At 48.1% G+C, this 16,248-nt stretch overlaps 1 protein-coding gene across 1 annotated transcript; it reads left to right on the top strand.

The window, feature by feature from the left end:
* The first annotated feature begins 68 nt into the window (after positions 1-68).
* Positions 69-16,248, top strand: LOC129496083 (uteroferrin-associated basic protein 2-like). Its single transcript, XM_055304053.1, has 5 exons — positions 69-761; positions 10,606-11,271; positions 12,148-12,415; positions 13,987-14,134; positions 15,999-16,248. The coding sequence occupies exons 2-5, from the start codon at positions 10,626-10,628 to the stop codon at positions 16,206-16,208; spliced, it is 1,272 nt and encodes a 423-aa protein (XP_055160028.1). The 5' UTR covers positions 69-761; positions 10,606-10,625; the 3' UTR covers positions 16,209-16,248.

The following is a 16,248-nucleotide window of genomic DNA, read 5'->3' on the forward strand; positions in this document are numbered from 1 at the left end:
TGACCTGCGGATGTGTCTCCTCCTGCTCTGAGGAGATGCATCTGCTGCCGGGATGCCACTTTGAGGGGCCAGTAAAAGTCAGCAGGGATCCAGGTCACAATCCAAAGCCCCATCACCCTCCATCAGTGCTCTTTTCCACAAATCCTCCCAGGTAACTAGCTTCATGAAGGTTTCTGGTTGACACATTCCCATTCCTCGGAGCCCTTGGGAAGGGTAATCTGCAGGTCAGTCACCTTTATTGCAGAATTACAGTAAAAAAATCAACAGGCCCTAAATGAGTATCCAGCCAAGAACAATGCTCCTGTGCCTTCAGAGTCCGAATCTGATCATGGTTGTGGGCTAACTCCTAGTGGCCAGGTTGTCATGATGCGACATTTCAGGGGCTGAGTGATTTCATTCATCCATTCCAACAAAAACTCACTCAACACCTAGCAGGTGCTGGGAGGGAGTCAGACAGACCAGGTCCCTGGCCCCACTGGGCCTAGACGGGGGTGACGGCACCACCACAACCACAAAATCAGACCTATAAATAGATCAACGAGGAAGGCTGTGAAGGCATAGAACAGGACGATTGCAGGAGAGGGTGGGACAGAGGATGGGCTTTTGTGAGCATAAAGCCTGAGTTAGGGATGAACAGGCATGTTGAGACAAGGAGACCCTGAGCCCGGCATGGTGGAACCGAAGTCAGTGAAGTACAAGGAGCTCAGCATTGTTGGCCGAGGAGGGCGGCCCGCGTTTGGTGGGGGACTGCACTAAACCAGGTGAGTTCCAGACAGGTAGAGAAAGGGCGGGAGGCTGGGCTGGATGTCCTCTCTGAGTGGGCGCCTTGGTTTTCCAGCTGGGCTCTGTCAAGGCTGGCTGCCCTCCTGACTCTGATGCTGTCATATACGCACACGCAGGCCTCAGGGTGCTCAGCCTCCTCCCTACTGGCTCCTGGTGGCAGCAGCCTGGCTCCCTCACCCCGAATCCCAAGAGCCACCACAAGGTACAGTGAGCCACACCCGTACCAGGCAGACACCCCCACACACACACCCCGTTCCTTCGTGCTTTGGGCCATACAGGCTGTTCTGGCTCTTTCTACTCCACCTTTCATTACCAAGGGCCTCCTTCTGCAGCCCCTGCTGGAGCCGCTGCACCCATTAGATCCAGAGACTCCTTTCCTGGGTGCACGGGTGCCCCACATCTCCTCAATGTGCCAGGGCCCTCACGCTGGCTTTTCTGTGCCCTTTGACACAGGAGGAGATGAAGCAAAGGGGGTTTACGCCTCCACCATCCTCCCACCTTCTTTTACAACCTGGGGAACAGAGGGCAGAGGCAACCAACCCAGGCCCCAGGGGCCCCCTGGGCTGAACCAGACCCAGGACCAAAGCCCAGCTACTGGGGACTCCCACGCTGACTTTCACTAGGCCACCGGTGCCAAGCTTCGCCACAGGCACGATGCCATCAAAACACCGTGTGGACCCCGTGACGCTCTCCTCAGAGTGGGTGGCACCACGCTCCATACGCACAAAGGGTGGGTGCCCCACTCCCTCACGCAGGCCGCTTCCACGGTGCACGACTACTACTTCTGTGGCCATCGGGGGCCCCCACTAGTCAGGGGGCACTGAGGGCTGCCAGCCTCCCCCTCCCATGGCCTCGCCCCCGGGGGCCCCACTACAGCCAAGGCCTGGCTCCGCAGCATTCCAGCACCCGCTCAGACTTGTATGAGCAAGCAGATGCCAAGAATGATCATAAAACATATTTTGCCAGCTTGGTGAGCTCTCAGCTCCCTGGGTTTGGGGTTTTTTTTTTGTTTTGTTTTTTTTTCAGCTGCCTGTCCCTTGCCTTTGTTTTGAAACAAGTGCAGGAACTGTTTTGATCAGATGTGGAGACTGAATCAGATGGAGACACAGAGACAATTGCCTCTAAAAGAACGAAGAACAAGTGCCTTCATTTTTTTAAAAAAAGGTTTTATTTATTTATTCATGAGAGGCCCAGAGAGAGAGACAGAGACACGGGCAGAGGGAGAAGTAGGCTCCATGCAGGGACTCCAGGATCATGTCCTGGGCCGAAGGCAGGTGCTAAACTGCTGTGCCACCCAGGGATCCCCGAACAAGTGCCTTTAAAAGAATTGGTGTTCCTTCCAATTCCCAAGCAGAGAAGGCATGTCTGCCACACAGAGCCACGTGGGGCAGCGCGGGATGGGGGGGGGGCAGGAGGAGCAAGGGGAAAGCACAGACCTTTCTTACTGTTGCAGGGGGAAGCAGGCAGGTGGAAACAGCAGCCCTGTGGGCAGAAGGCAGGACACAGATGTTGAGGCAGCGGTTGGAAGGTTGTATTAGTTTTGCATGTGGGTGGATCAGATCATGAACATCAGAATAGTCAGGAACGATTTTTTTTTTCAGAATTGCATAAAGATTTCCCCTCAGGCAGAAGAGACCATGTTCTACAGGCAGACTCAGAGAGCTTTCTCATAAGGGCCAGGTGACAGAACCCCCTAAAAGCATTTCAAGAAACGAACAAAAAAGAGGCTCAGAATCCTGAGTCCAGGGACTGTTCACACAAGGACGGAGGTACCCACAGAATGTTTCTAGCCAACCCATACTCCCTACACAGCAGTCATTGCATTGTTGGAAAATCACTTTTTAAAGAATCACCTGTTAGACTTATTAGTGTTGATTCTTAATCTAGGGTTCTAGATCAACCTAGTGTTGATTCTTGGTAGCCAGAGCTTGTAGTGACCCCCTCCAGAGTGTGGGTTTCTGATTAGAGTCTTTTGAATACTAAGTACCTGCCCCCACCCCACTCCCCAAGTATATTGCTCATCCATCAGGTTGCTAACTCACTGCCCCTAGACGTAAATAGAAGTAATCACCACTTCCTTCATGTCTGTGCTGGAGCATTTTATTTCATTAAGATTTTATTTATTTACTTGAGAGAGAGAGAGAGAGAGGACAAGTGGTGGGGAGCGGCAGAGAGAAGAAGAAGCCGGCTCCCCTCTGAACAGGAAGCCCAATGTGGGGCTCGATCCCAAGACCCTGAGATCATGACCTGAGCCAAAGGCAGACGCTTCACCCACTGAGTCACCCAGGACCCCCTGTGCTGGAGTACTTTAAAGTGCTTCAGAGACAATATGTTGGTAGACCACCCAGTACCATCACCCCCACCCCCACCCTCACCACCCCTGCCCAGGGAATCTCCATTTTCCAGGTGGGCGTTGCTTCTCCACCTGCCCAGTCATCTGCCAGTGAATCTGTGTGCAGCCATTCAGGTGAATGGAACTGAGGCTGGAGCTGCAAGAGCTCCTTGTTTTGTGGAGTTTACAATCCAGGGAGGAGGAGGGGGACATATTGCAAATGTGACACTTCCAACACTGCCCTTCACTAAATCTCAGGACAAGCAACTGAAGCTACTGATGTGGTCAAAACACTCCCTTGGTCTCCGCGCCCAGGAAGTCCTCTGAGTGCAGTGCAGTCATTGCCCAGGTGGAGGTTGGGGGCGGGGGGGAAGCTGCTCCTGGGGGGTGTGGCATCGGGGACCTCATGTGCAGGAGGGTTGCAGGCTCAGAGAGGGTAGGACACACATTATATGGTCTCATTCATTTGGGGGATATAAAAAATAGTGAAAGGGTATAAAGGGGAAAGGAGAAAAAATGAGTGGGAAATATCAGAAAGGGAGACAGAACATGAGAGACTCCTAACTCTGGGAAATGAACTAGGGGTGGTGGAAGGGGAGGTGGGCGGGGGGTGGGGGTGACTGGGAGACGGGCACTGAGGGGGGCATTTGGTGGGATGAGCACTGGGTATTATTCTATATGTTGGCAAATTGAACACCAATAAAAAATAAATTTACCAAAAAAGAGAGAGAGAGAGAGGGTAAAGGGTTCAGAGCTCAGAAAAGAGGCTTGCACAAGGTTTCCCATTCCAGAAGCCCAGCTCCACCATCCTGTAACCATGTGACCTTCAATGCCTTAAAAATCTCTTTGTGCTTCTCCCTCCTGGAGAACACAAACACACAGTCCCTGTGCCATCAGGTTGTCCTGGGAGTAAACACACAGAAAGCACTTAGGACAATGCCTTGTGCATTGTTGGTGCTCAGTACCCGTTAATGTCATTGTGCTGATTATTGTTATTCATATTGGAAACCCTTCCAAAAAAGGTGTGTTCCTTTCTAGCTCATTTCCCAGCTAACGGCTGGGAAGACAATGCAGGCATTCCTGCAAAATGCCCCCCCTCTCCCCCAAAGCATCACTCACAGGGTGAGGCCAACATCCTCTGTCCCACTCAGAACTCAGGACGGTGTGCAAATGGAGGCCCCCTTTTGTTCCCTGAGGTGTGACTGATCTCTGATGCCATCACACCCCCAGCCCATCTGCCCACAAGGTCCCACCCAGAATATGTTCAGAGGCCCAGCTTTAAAATATCCCACCATGGTGCATATTTATTCATTAAGATCAAAAAGTAAAATCTCCCAGAGCCCAGGGCACTTAAAAGAAGGATGCTGATGTTGTGATTCTCGATAACTAGTACAATAACTATATAGTATAACACAGTTACAAAGTCGAGGGGCAGCATTTAAAGAATTTTTAAAAGACCCTGCCCATAAAAGTTTGTCCACTGCCCATTTAGTCCAGGGTCTATTTACCAAAGCGAGGAGATCTCTGGTCGGGGAGTTCTGGGAAGAGCACAGCTGTGGTGTCAGGTGTACACAGGTGTGAGTCCTAGCTCGGCTCCCCACTAGCTGTGTGGATATGGATAAGTTGCTGAACCTCTCTGAGCCCGGATCCCTCTAAAATGGGGCCAGTAATAATAGCACCTGCACAGTGTGATTGCTGTGAGAAGGTCATGTGAGATACTGAAGATCAGGTGTGTGACACAGGAGCCCAACAATACAGGGTTCCACTCAGCACGGGGCCAACCATTGTTGCCCTACAACACCGCAGAGGGATGTAGATAGGATTGGAAGCCGTATCATCTCCCCTCTGGCTCAGGCCCTGCTCCCCAAGCAAAGAAGAAGTGCCCCAAGTGGCCCACCTCATACAGAAAGGGAAATGGGGGCTTCCCTGTAGAGAAGACAGCGTCCCTCTGGGGAATATAATGTACTCATTTGTTCATTTACTGAACATCCGTACATCTACCATGGACCAGGACGAAGGAGGCCATCATATCATGTACAGATTTCCCCAACAAAGATTTCACAGACCGAGGCGAAGTGAACCGATGTATTCTGCAGGCCAGCACGCTAAGAGAGAGGTGAGAACATGGTACTGTGGCAGCCCACAGAACCTAACTCTGCCAAGGGGGAAGGAGAGAGAGGTGGCCCACAGGAAAGGCTTTCACAAGAAGAGATCCGAGCTGAATCCTGAAGGGTAGACAAGGGCTGCGGTGGCCTGACAAGGAGAAGTGGAATCCTAGGTAGGAGGAACACCATGTGCAAAGGAAAAACCTTGTTTTTCCTTATTGGGCTTGTTTGCTTATCAGCAATGACTCCATCTGGCTGGAGAGGGGAGGTCCCAGGAGTGAGTGGTGAGATATGAAGTTGGTGGGTTGGCAGAGGCACAGCATTGAGGCTCCTGGGAGAAAGGGGCCACTGAGGGCTTTGGGATTGGAAGAGCAGCCTGTTATATATCCCAGAATGGAGAAGGGGTGGGAGTGCCTGTCCAAACAGGGGCCTGGCAAGGAGGCAGATGACATAAGCCACAAGGCAAGTAGTTCAGACATGAGGTTCCGTTGGGAGGCCAGGACCAAGGAGGAGGAGAGTGAGACCCAACTGGAGGTCAGGCCCAAGCTGCCCCAGCAACAGGCAGCCCAACAAAAGCAGAGACCCAGTTCTAGAAATTGGGGCACAAGGAGCCCGGAGAATCTAGTGGCCAAGGGCAAAAGAGATCACCAGCCATCGCAGATTCTCCAATCAGGTTGGCCATCAGGAGACTCAGAACCATATAGAACTTCAGATGTCAGCCGGGAGGGCGTCCTGGATGAGGGGCCTACTTGTACATGGCGTATCTCATTAAGCTCTCAGAACAATCTGCAAAATAGGTATCATCTCCTCCATTACAGGGGAGGATGCTAAGGCTCTGGGAGATGAATGACTTGCTCAACACGGCCCCATAGACCCCAGCGGGGGTGCTATTGCTCACCTCCAGGCCCATGTGACCCCAGGCCCATCAACCTTCCAACAAAGCTCATTGCCATGGCTCATCTTTTTTTTTCTTTAAGAGCTTTATCGAGCTAATAATTTGCATGCCATAAAATCCACCCATTTTCCGTGTATAATTTCATGATTTTAGTAAATTCAGCCTCACTCCAACCCAGCTTTAGAATACTTCTAATAGCAAAACCTGTCCTCAAAGCCATTTTTAGTCTTTCCAGGCACCTTCTCTTGGCCCCAGGCAAAACTGCTGATCTGCCTCTCTCTCTAAAAACTTGCCTTTTCTGGACCTCTCCTAGAAATAGAATCTGGCAGTACGCAGTCCTGTGAGTGGCTTCTCTCTCTCACCGTAACGCTGTCGGAGTCTGTCATTGCAGACTATCAGTGTTCTGCATTCCAACCCACCGCAGATAAGGATTCCAGTTTCTCTGTGTCCTTGCCAATACTTGGTACTTTCTGTCTTGTTTATGACAACCTAACAGGTGTGTAATGCTATGTCATTGTGGGTTTAATCTGCATGTCCGTGTGTTTAATGGCCGTTCGTATATGTCCTCTTCAGTGAAATGTCAGGTAGAGTCTTTTGCCCATTTTAAAAAAAAATTTGTCATTATTATTATGTATCTGCTATGAAGTCTTTGGCTGCTAAGTTCAGTATCTGGGGATACTTGAAGACCATTTCTATTGACTTCTTTTCTCCTGAGTAAGGTCACACTTTCTTGTTTCTTTACATGTCTTGAATTTTTTTCTTGAGTGCTGGACATTTTACAAAATATGGTATAGTTACTCAGGATCCTGAATCTTCCCTCCTGAGGGTTTTTGGTTTTGTGTGTTTCTGTAGTATTTGCTTAGACTGAATCTATAAAACATGTTTCCCCTGCCACTTCTGGCCACTGATGTTTTTTGTTTTTTTTTCCTTATTTTATGCATAAACCTGCTTCCTAGAGGTCACCCTTATGATTGTATTGCTTATTGTTCAGCCACATGTTGCTCGGAAATTGTGTTCAAATACCTTAAGACAATAAAGTTTCTACTCTACACTGATGGATCTGGATGTAGGCTGATGAGTCTGTTCAAACCTCAGGCAGTTCTCAAGTACCACCCAGATTTTTACTTTTCACTCTTCTCTCTTGCTTCTCCATGGACCAGAGAGGTATGTGTAGCTTGCACCTGCTCCAGTCTCTGTGTCCAGATGCAGAGCCTCCCCTCTGCTTGCAGGCAGGGGGCTCAACAGGCCCATAGAGCTGCCACACTTCTTGGGACTCCCTGTTTAACCTCCTGCTACTCCACTAGCCTATATATTATCCCAAACCCAAACACAGACTAGAGGAACCACTGTCCCCCCAACTCCACCCCCTCTGCACACACACACTGCTTGCCACTGGGATCATCACTTCAATAGACAATACTCCAAATCAGGTGAATTTGACTACCCACCAGCAAGGCCGGTTCTGAAGGAAGCAACCTCAGACAAAAATGTCACAGACTCTCTCTGTGCTTCCCCAAAGTTTAGTACTTTTCATGAATGAAAGCTTCTCTGTCATAGATCTTTGGTGGATTACTAGAGCACAGAAATGGTTGGTTTTTGACAATTGCATCCAGCTTCTTAGCTGTTACTGGGGGAAAGATTTGTCAGTGTTTTTTTTCCATCATGAGAGAAGTAAATTCCTTCTAGATTTGGAATAATCCTATACATACAGCCTTGACCTTCCCCACCAAGTCCTGGGCACCCCCACCCCACACCATCATCCAGAATTCCCTCTTCAGACTTTCCTGAGAATGTGTAGACTCCTGCCTATCTTTTAAAGACCTAGATGAAAGGTACCCACCCTCTCCTGATGGTCCCAGGTCATTTACTGGGTCCTTTCCTTCCCTTGCACAGCTCCTTACTGGGAATGTGTACTCTTCCTGACTAGTCACATGGGCCCCACCATCTTTTTACATGTGTATCCCTCCCTCTAAACCGAGTTCCTTGGGGCCAAGGGTTCTCTTCAAGGTGAAGGCAAGATCTTGAGCATCTTGTTCCTCAAATACCTAGGCCAGAGCATGGTTCTCAGGAGGGGTTAAGTGGATGTTTGCAGAAACCCTGCCTGAGCAAATTCATGACCAGTAACACAAATGGCGCCATAACCATTACTTTGCTCATTGTCTCACTGGGGACTGATGTGAAAGGGAAAATAACAGAAATGATTCAGTTGTTGTTTGCTTTGGACAGTATTTGAACATGATCTGTTGGTTGTTAATATTAACTCTGGTTTATCCATGTCACTACCCTCATGGCAATATAAATAAGGCAGGGGCAGATACAAAGAGCTCGTGGCAACAGCAACTCCTCTGGAAGGTAAGTCACCTTTCTCTCTCTTGGGGACAGAGTTGGCTCTACCTGAGTGTGTGTTTCATTGCTCCTTTTTGCCATGTTTCAGGTAGTACCTGCCTTAGGGAAGATGATGGAAAACCCAGTGGGCTAAGCGTGTATGTGCATTTTCTGGGATCTCATCCCTGCACTATTTTCTCCACCCCAAGGAGGGGGCAGGGAAGGAGGGGAATAATAGGAGGTGGGGAAATGGGAGGTAGGGGACATTGCTGGAGAAGACAATGAGGGCGTGGGCCAGGCTGCTCAGAGCCAAGAATCTAGTTGACAGGAACCAAGGTCTACAGGGCTTCTCTGTCACCTGAAGAATTTGTACTCCAGCCCCTTGAGGCTCATGGGGAACCAGGGAGAGGAAATCATGATTTATACTTTAGGGAACCCACCATGGCTGCAAAGTGGCTGGAAGGGTCAGTGGTGAGGAAGACTGAGAACCAGGAGATGTTTTTCAGTCACCTTGGTTGCCATAACAAAATGCCACAGACCAGGGCGAGATCGGGGGTGCTTAGGCAGCAGAAATATGTTGGTTGGGCTGCCAGCAGGGTTGAGTTCTGGTGAGAACCCTCTCCCTGGTTTTCAGATGACCATCTTCTGGCAGTATCCTCACATGACCTCATCTTCACGGGTATACACATGGGTAGGGACAGGGGAGAACCAATGCTCTGGTGTCTCTTCTTGCCTGAGCAGTAATATATGGCCATTTATAAGGGACCATCATGACCTTGTCTGACCCTAATTGCTTCCCCTAGGTTCCCCCTCCAGATACCATTATATTTTGAGGGATATAAACCTTAATCTACAGCAGATGCTATTTCGGTAGCCATGACAAGAGACACCATGATGTTGGATCACCAGACATATGCAGAGAAATGGACTCTGTCCCAGAGTTGTGCCAGGAACTGTAGGAAAACCAGGGAGGGAAGACAGGGCCCTGCCCTAGAGATGGTTGGACTGAACATAAACTCAGGGCATGGTTCACATCTTCTCCCTTCCCATTATGGGGTGCCAGAAATCCCACCATTAGAGCACCCTTCAGATTCCAGGCCTTATTTCTGGTCCCAGTCAGTCATGGGGGGCATATCTGGGGGCAGAGAGAGGTTTTTACCCTGATAATGGGTCAGGGCAGCAGCTGTGAGGACCAGGAGGGCCCACGGGAGGTGGCCAGGATTTCCTGAGATGACCTTTCCAGGCCCTTAGTTCAGCTCATGGCCTAGTTACCTGAACACCACCATCTGGGCTTCCTTTCAGAAATCACACCTGGTAGCCCTGAAGCCAGATCTGGCCTCCATCTGGGCTAGATGATGTTAGCAAGCACATTTGACAAGATTGAGTTGTTCATGCAAAAATCTAGGTTTTCAGCTTCTTCTGAAACCTAAAAAAAAAAAAAAAAATTCTGGCACCACTGAGCCAGCAATCCCCACACAGTAAGCCTGGCTGGAGTTGAGTGGCACCTGCCTGCCTCTGACCTGGGCACACATCTCCCTTTGCCACAGTCCCCAATGCTTCTTACTGCATGATACTTGCTGGTGTTGTCTGGGTGTACTTCTGGCCAAATCTCTTTAGCATTTGAATCTACACTCCTTGATTTATATCTCTCCTTGGTTCTTCTTCTCTTTCCACACTTTTCAGGATGTTGTCATGAGATCTGTATTGAAAGAAAGAAAGAAAGAAAGAAAGAAAGAAAGAAAGAAAGAAAGAAAGAAAGAGGAAAGAAAGAGGAAAGAAAGAAAGAAAGAAGGAAAGAGAAAGAGAGAGGGAGAGAGAGAGAGAAGCCTCAGTGTAGAGCGGTGCTCGAAATCATAGAATGTCATAATGACAAGAGGTGTTAGGACTAGGCTGGGGGAAGCAACTTGCATAAGGACCCACTTGCAGCACAGGCCAGAGGCAGTATTGGACCCCTTGTCATCAGGTCATTCATCTTCAATTTGTCTAAAGTAGTGTTCCAAAATGGTTTAGCCATTTCTCATTAGGCTTAGTTAGCATCCTCCAATCAAGGACTAAGAGTAACCCCAGCACTCAGGTAATAATGGACCCTTTCTCAAGCCCCTAAGCATCGAGAACACGTTTCATAGAACGTTCACTGCCATCCCACCTCTTACTTCTGTTTACAGCTCCCTGGATTGCCGCAGAAATGTCCCACAGGAAAATGCACCTGGCTCTCTCTCTGGCCCTCATCCTCTGTGGCCTTTTTAATAGCATCTTCTGTCAAGTGAAACAAAGATCCAAATGGAGCATTTACCCAGTCTCGTCATGGGAAGTTTCACCTGTCCACCACAAGATCGAAGCTGGCAATAAGGCTTTTGCTCACAAATTGTTCAAAACCCTGTTAATGGAGCATCCCAGAAAGAATATCATCTTCTCCCCTCTGAGTATCTCTGCCTCCTTCGCCATGCTTTCCCTGGGGACCAGATCCACAACGCTCACCAACCTCCTTGAGGGCCTTGGATTTGACCTCAAAGTCATCAAGGTATGGGACGTGCACCATGGCTTCCAGAGCGTCATCCAGATGCTGAAGCAGCTAAATAGGGCAGGCCACCTGATGCATAGGGACATGCTCTTTATTGATAGCAATAGGAAGATCAACTCACCGTTTCTGTGGGACACACAGGCGATGTATGATGTGAGGGCCCGGATGATTGACTTCCGAGATGTAGTAAAGACCAAAAAGCAAATCAATCACTTTGTGGCTGAAAAAACGCACAAGAGAACCAAGGAACTCATCACCTCTCTGAACCCTCATACTTTCTTGTTTCTTGTAGACTACGTTTTCTTCAAAGGTAAGGTTTATCAAGGGCATCAATTTCTGTTTGGTGGTAACATCTGCCCCTTGTGTTTCCTGAAAGGTTTCAGCTAGAAAAAAAATATAGTTTTGGTCATTATATCCCATTTCCCATAAGCTGATAAATTCAAAACTTTTAATTTGCTTTTATTTCATTGTACTACCAAGCATTTTTTAAGTGTTTTTGTTCCCAACCCTTTCAATCATATCATCTGCCAAACTTAAGCTATTTTTGAGTAAAATGGAGTAGCTCTTGATGGGAGAAGGATTCCATGCATGAGTATGTGCGTACCCATGTGGGTTCAGGCTTATGTTTTTCTGATTAAAATTCTCCCTCCTTGAATAAGCTCAACAATTTTAAATGGATTTTTTTTTGTAATAAGACTTCTCAGGACTCTTTTTAAAAAATTATCTTACTTGGCTTAAATTCAATGAATTAACATATAGTGCATCAGTAGTTTCAGTTGCAGAGTTCAGTGATTCATTAGTTGTGTATAGAATTCTTAAACCACTAAAATAGGCAGGAATTTTCAAAGAAGGGGTGTTGTGGTCACTGTTTCCCAAATTATTTGACAACAAAATTTTCTCCTGGTCTTATAGTGGCAGAGGCAGGCAATATTTTGGGAAACATCTCTTGGGTAAATACAGATGTAAAGAAATCCTATGGTAAATATCTTCAAAATCCATGTTTTTGCCTTCCTTTCCTTTGCATCTGTCTGGACTTTTAAATGCTCTGTTCTCTGAGGTTCAGGGATCACTGGAAGGAGGCTGCTCCCTTCTCAAGCCCCTCACCGCTGGGGTCCCCAGTCATGTGGGTGCTGATGCCTTCTCCAATAGGTCATTCTTGGAGATTTTTCCTTCCTGATTCCCCTAGGCACTTGGGAAATGGCTTTTCATAGCAACCTCATGCACAAGGAGGACTTCTTTGTGGATAAGCACACCACAGTGCCGGTGGACATGATATGGAAGACGGGACAAATGATTTACAGCCGATCGGAGGAGCTGTTTGCTACAATGGTTAAAATTCCTTTCATTGGAAACATGTCCATAGTCCTTGCGCTCCCAGACGTGGGACAGCCTGACTCTGCTGTAAAAGAAATGGTTGTTCAGAGAGCTACACTCCTGAAATCCAGTAATATGAGGTATGTTACTCTAGAGGGACATTCTAGATCCACATTGAAATTTTGCTCAGATCTCACTTCCTCTGAGCAGAAGTCTTATTTCAGGGGAATTGAGTATCTGTTATTTCCTAGCATATTTGTGGAAAATGAAATAAACCAAGTGGGAAGAATGGTGGCCTGGCGTCCTTTATCAGCCAGATGCCCCTGAAGCTGTCTAAATGATGGTTCTGGTTACACCAAAAATCTACTTCATACAAGCTCTAGGGGGTGGAAAAAGCAATGTATTGGAAAGATGCACATAAGGGGGTAAACACAGCCAGGTGTCCTGAGGGGTTGGACAGGGGACAGCAAAATCATTAGGAAGTCTATCTCCCTGATACCACTCATCCTTGCTCCTCACCTCTCTGGCTCAGCAAACCACCTTCCACCAATTCAGCTCATGGTGTTTACTCACCCAACACGTATCTTCAGAGCATCTCTCCCATGCCAGTCACCGCTTAGTGCTCGGAATGCAATGGCTAGCCACACATGTCTGCCATTGTGGGATCTTCAGTCTGGTGGGAGAGGCAGTAAGTCAACTAATAAATGTATAAATTCAAATTGCAGTAAAACTATGGAAACAATGAGTAGGGTGATAGAATAGAAGATTCAGAAGTAGAGTATTCATTGGGGATCTTAATTAGGTATGATGATCAGAGAAGGATCCTAAGAGGTGAATTTCAAGCTGAGTCCATTGTGGACAGACATGGCTCTCTTCCACTCAAGCAAATGCTCTACTCCAGACTGAATCTAACACATTTCTGTTCCCTAGAAGGGAGAGTTGGATTGATCCAGCTTAGGTACAGTATTCACCATGGTCCAATCAAATGTGGACAAATCACATAATGAAAGTATGATTTCCAATGGCCCACTGATTTTGGAGGGAGCAGAGGCAGTCTTCAGGCAATAAATGTGAAGTCTGGGGAAAAAAAATCTCCAAATAGTGCTCGCCGCATGCCATGTAGGAGCACAAGCTCCTGCCCATGCAGCATCTTCTGTGGTTGAGGGCCACAGTGGAGCATGTCTGCTAACATCTACCATGGCTGTACTTCACACAATGTCATGATTCGAACAGGGGTTTACACCAATAGAGGAGCCCAACTGAGTGGGTTACAATCCATTCAGAAACTTAATATCACATGGACACAGGTGAAAATGTATTGGTTTGTGAGCAACACAACGTGCTGAGTGGGAGGGATGGCCCTATGCACTAGATCTCCTGAGCCGCATTTCAGATCACTGCTCAATTAAATCCCTGTTTATAACTGGAAGGATGGAGGGACTCAGGGCTGGATCCCCTGGCCTGACCCTCATCTTCTCTTGGATTGGGAAACCTGTGAAGGTCATAGCTTGATTAGTAAGCTGTATTTTAGGCAAGTGATTTGTCTGGAAATGCAAGGTTGGAGCTCATGCTCCAGGACTGTTAACCTCTCCCCATGCAAGCACCCATGCCTCATCTTTCCTTAACTCTCTTTTGGAAGAGGCATGAAAGCATAAGCAAAGTGTTTATGGAGAGATGTATCCAGCTTCCCTGTGGTTTTCACTCCTGACAGATGGGTGCACATAATTATGCCCAAGTTCAAGATCTCCTCCAAGATAGACTTAAAAAAAATTCTTCCCAAGATGGGCATCAGTAATGTGTTTACTACAGGAGCAAACTTCTCAGGCATCACAAAGGAGGATTTCCCAACTATTTTTGAGGTGAGTAGAGCAATTTCTAGAATTTCTGTTTTATCCACAACAGTTCTGAATGAAAAACAATTTAAAAAGATAGAAGTTATAAATCTTGTCCTGGTCCATTGGATTTTGGGGTTCCTGGGTGTTTCAGACACAAGCAATTGCACCAAGCACTTTTAGAGGCTCTGGAGATATAGTTGTGAATGAGCCTAAGTCTTACCCTCATAAAGGTTCCTTCCATTCTCCTGATGAGGTCAGACAACGAACATGCCAACCAATAGATAAATATATACCATGTCAGTCAGTGACATGTCCTGTGAAGGCAGGATAATGGAGAAACTGAAAAGCATGCTGGGGTGCAGTGGGTTGGCTTGGGGTTGGTTGGCCAGGAAAGTCCTCAGGTCGGGTTGGTCTTCAAACAAAGGTCTGAAGACAGAAATAAGAGACCAAGAAAACACATTTAGGGGTTTCATGTTCAAGTGCATCTTGAGGGGGCCATGGGCTTGGCATCCTTGAGATACTCCAAGGAGGCTGACACACTTGAATGGTGCATGTGACCCTGAGAGGTGGCCAGTGAGGTCAGAAAACAGGTAGAGGAGGCTACATGGGTCTGCAGGTCCTGCCAGGCCTGGGGGCTGTTCTGATTGACATGGGAGATCCCCAAGGCTGACGCAAACAGACTTGTGTTTTATAAAAGATGACACTCCACAATGTGGAGGAAGTGTGGCCAGTAACCCAGTTGAGAGGTGAATGTGGTTTGATGGGGCAATGGTGAGGAAGCCCTGTGTGCAGAAAGGCCAGCTCTGTAGATGCTGGAACCAGCCTGAGATAGGAAAGATGGAGAAACAGGGGGTGTAGATGAGCAAGCAGAGACTGGCTCTGTCAACTTGAGATGCCTATGAGACATCCAGATGCCAGGGAACATTTGTGGGCACAGGGAGTATCCTCTGATTAGTCCCCCAAGGTCACAGACTGGCTGGCTGCTCTGTGGCCACCCTGTAACATACTGCCCAAGACATCACTAACAATCATAATCCCTCACCATGGTACAGCACTTGAAATATTACAGAGCAATTTTTCAGCTTTCTCTTACCTGATTCTCCCATTGACCTTGGGGAGGGGACAGGGTCTGTTCTCTGAGGGATGAGTGAGATGTCACTCACAGAGGACATTGGATGGAGTTCTCAAGGCCCAGACCCCTTGGGATGTGGCTCTTCTGGGGCCACAGCTTTCCCTATTGTGTTCAATTCACACAGAATCCTCTGGGCAAGCACATACTGAGTGTGGGGTGTTGGGCTGGCACTGATGGATGGTGTATCCCTCACAGTATGGGAGCAAAGTCACTATGTTCTGGGCAGGGCCTCCTGTAGATCAGAGGGGTAGGCATGGATTTTCTGGCACAAGCATATCCACATGGAGGGAAAATTGTCCACGCTTGGATGGAAATATGAAATACTAGAGCCTTCCCTCTCTCCCTTTGTCTCTACCACATCCTACTCAAAAAGCATTCGAAAAGCCCATCCTCATGATTCAATGGGATCTTTTCCTAAGCCTTCAGACCACCCAGCTTCCCTCTGAGTTCTATTCCTCTTTCTTCTCATTAAACCCCTTAACTCTTTCTGCCTGCACTGGGAGAGACAGAACTCGGCAGTGAGTATGAACCCCTTCTTGAGGTGTCTGGCCTTTGAGGGTGGATCTTGATGGCTGAGAGACTCAGTGGTTCCTCGGGAATGGGAGCCAGTGTTTCCACACCCACCATCAGCCATGGAGGGAGCTGCCTCCCTGCCCTGGGCCCAGTTGGGCCAGCTGGGCACATGGCCCCGGCTTGTTCTCAGGCCAGCCAGGAGAGCTCATGCCCAGAGCTGAGACAAGACTTGTTTCTCCCCAGGCGATGCATGAAGCCACAATGGAGGTGAGCAAGGAAGGCAAGATGGACACCTCCAAGGACATGGACTCAAGGAACACCATCGCCTGTCACACATATACAGCAACCCCTTTGGTTGTAAAATTCAACAGACCTTTCTTCCTGTTTGTGGAGGATTGGATGACTCAAAGAGCAATCCTCATGGGCAAAGTCTTCAACCCCACAGCTGAGTAAAAATGGGGCCGGGCTCCACAGAGTTGGAATTCAGCTGTTC

The sequence above is a fragment of the Nyctereutes procyonoides genome, unplaced genomic scaffold (assembly GCF_905146905.1).
Source record: "Nyctereutes procyonoides isolate TBG_1078 unplaced genomic scaffold, NYPRO_anot_genome, whole genome shotgun sequence".
Classification (NCBI taxonomy): Eukaryota; Metazoa; Chordata; class Mammalia; order Carnivora; family Canidae; genus Nyctereutes; species Nyctereutes procyonoides.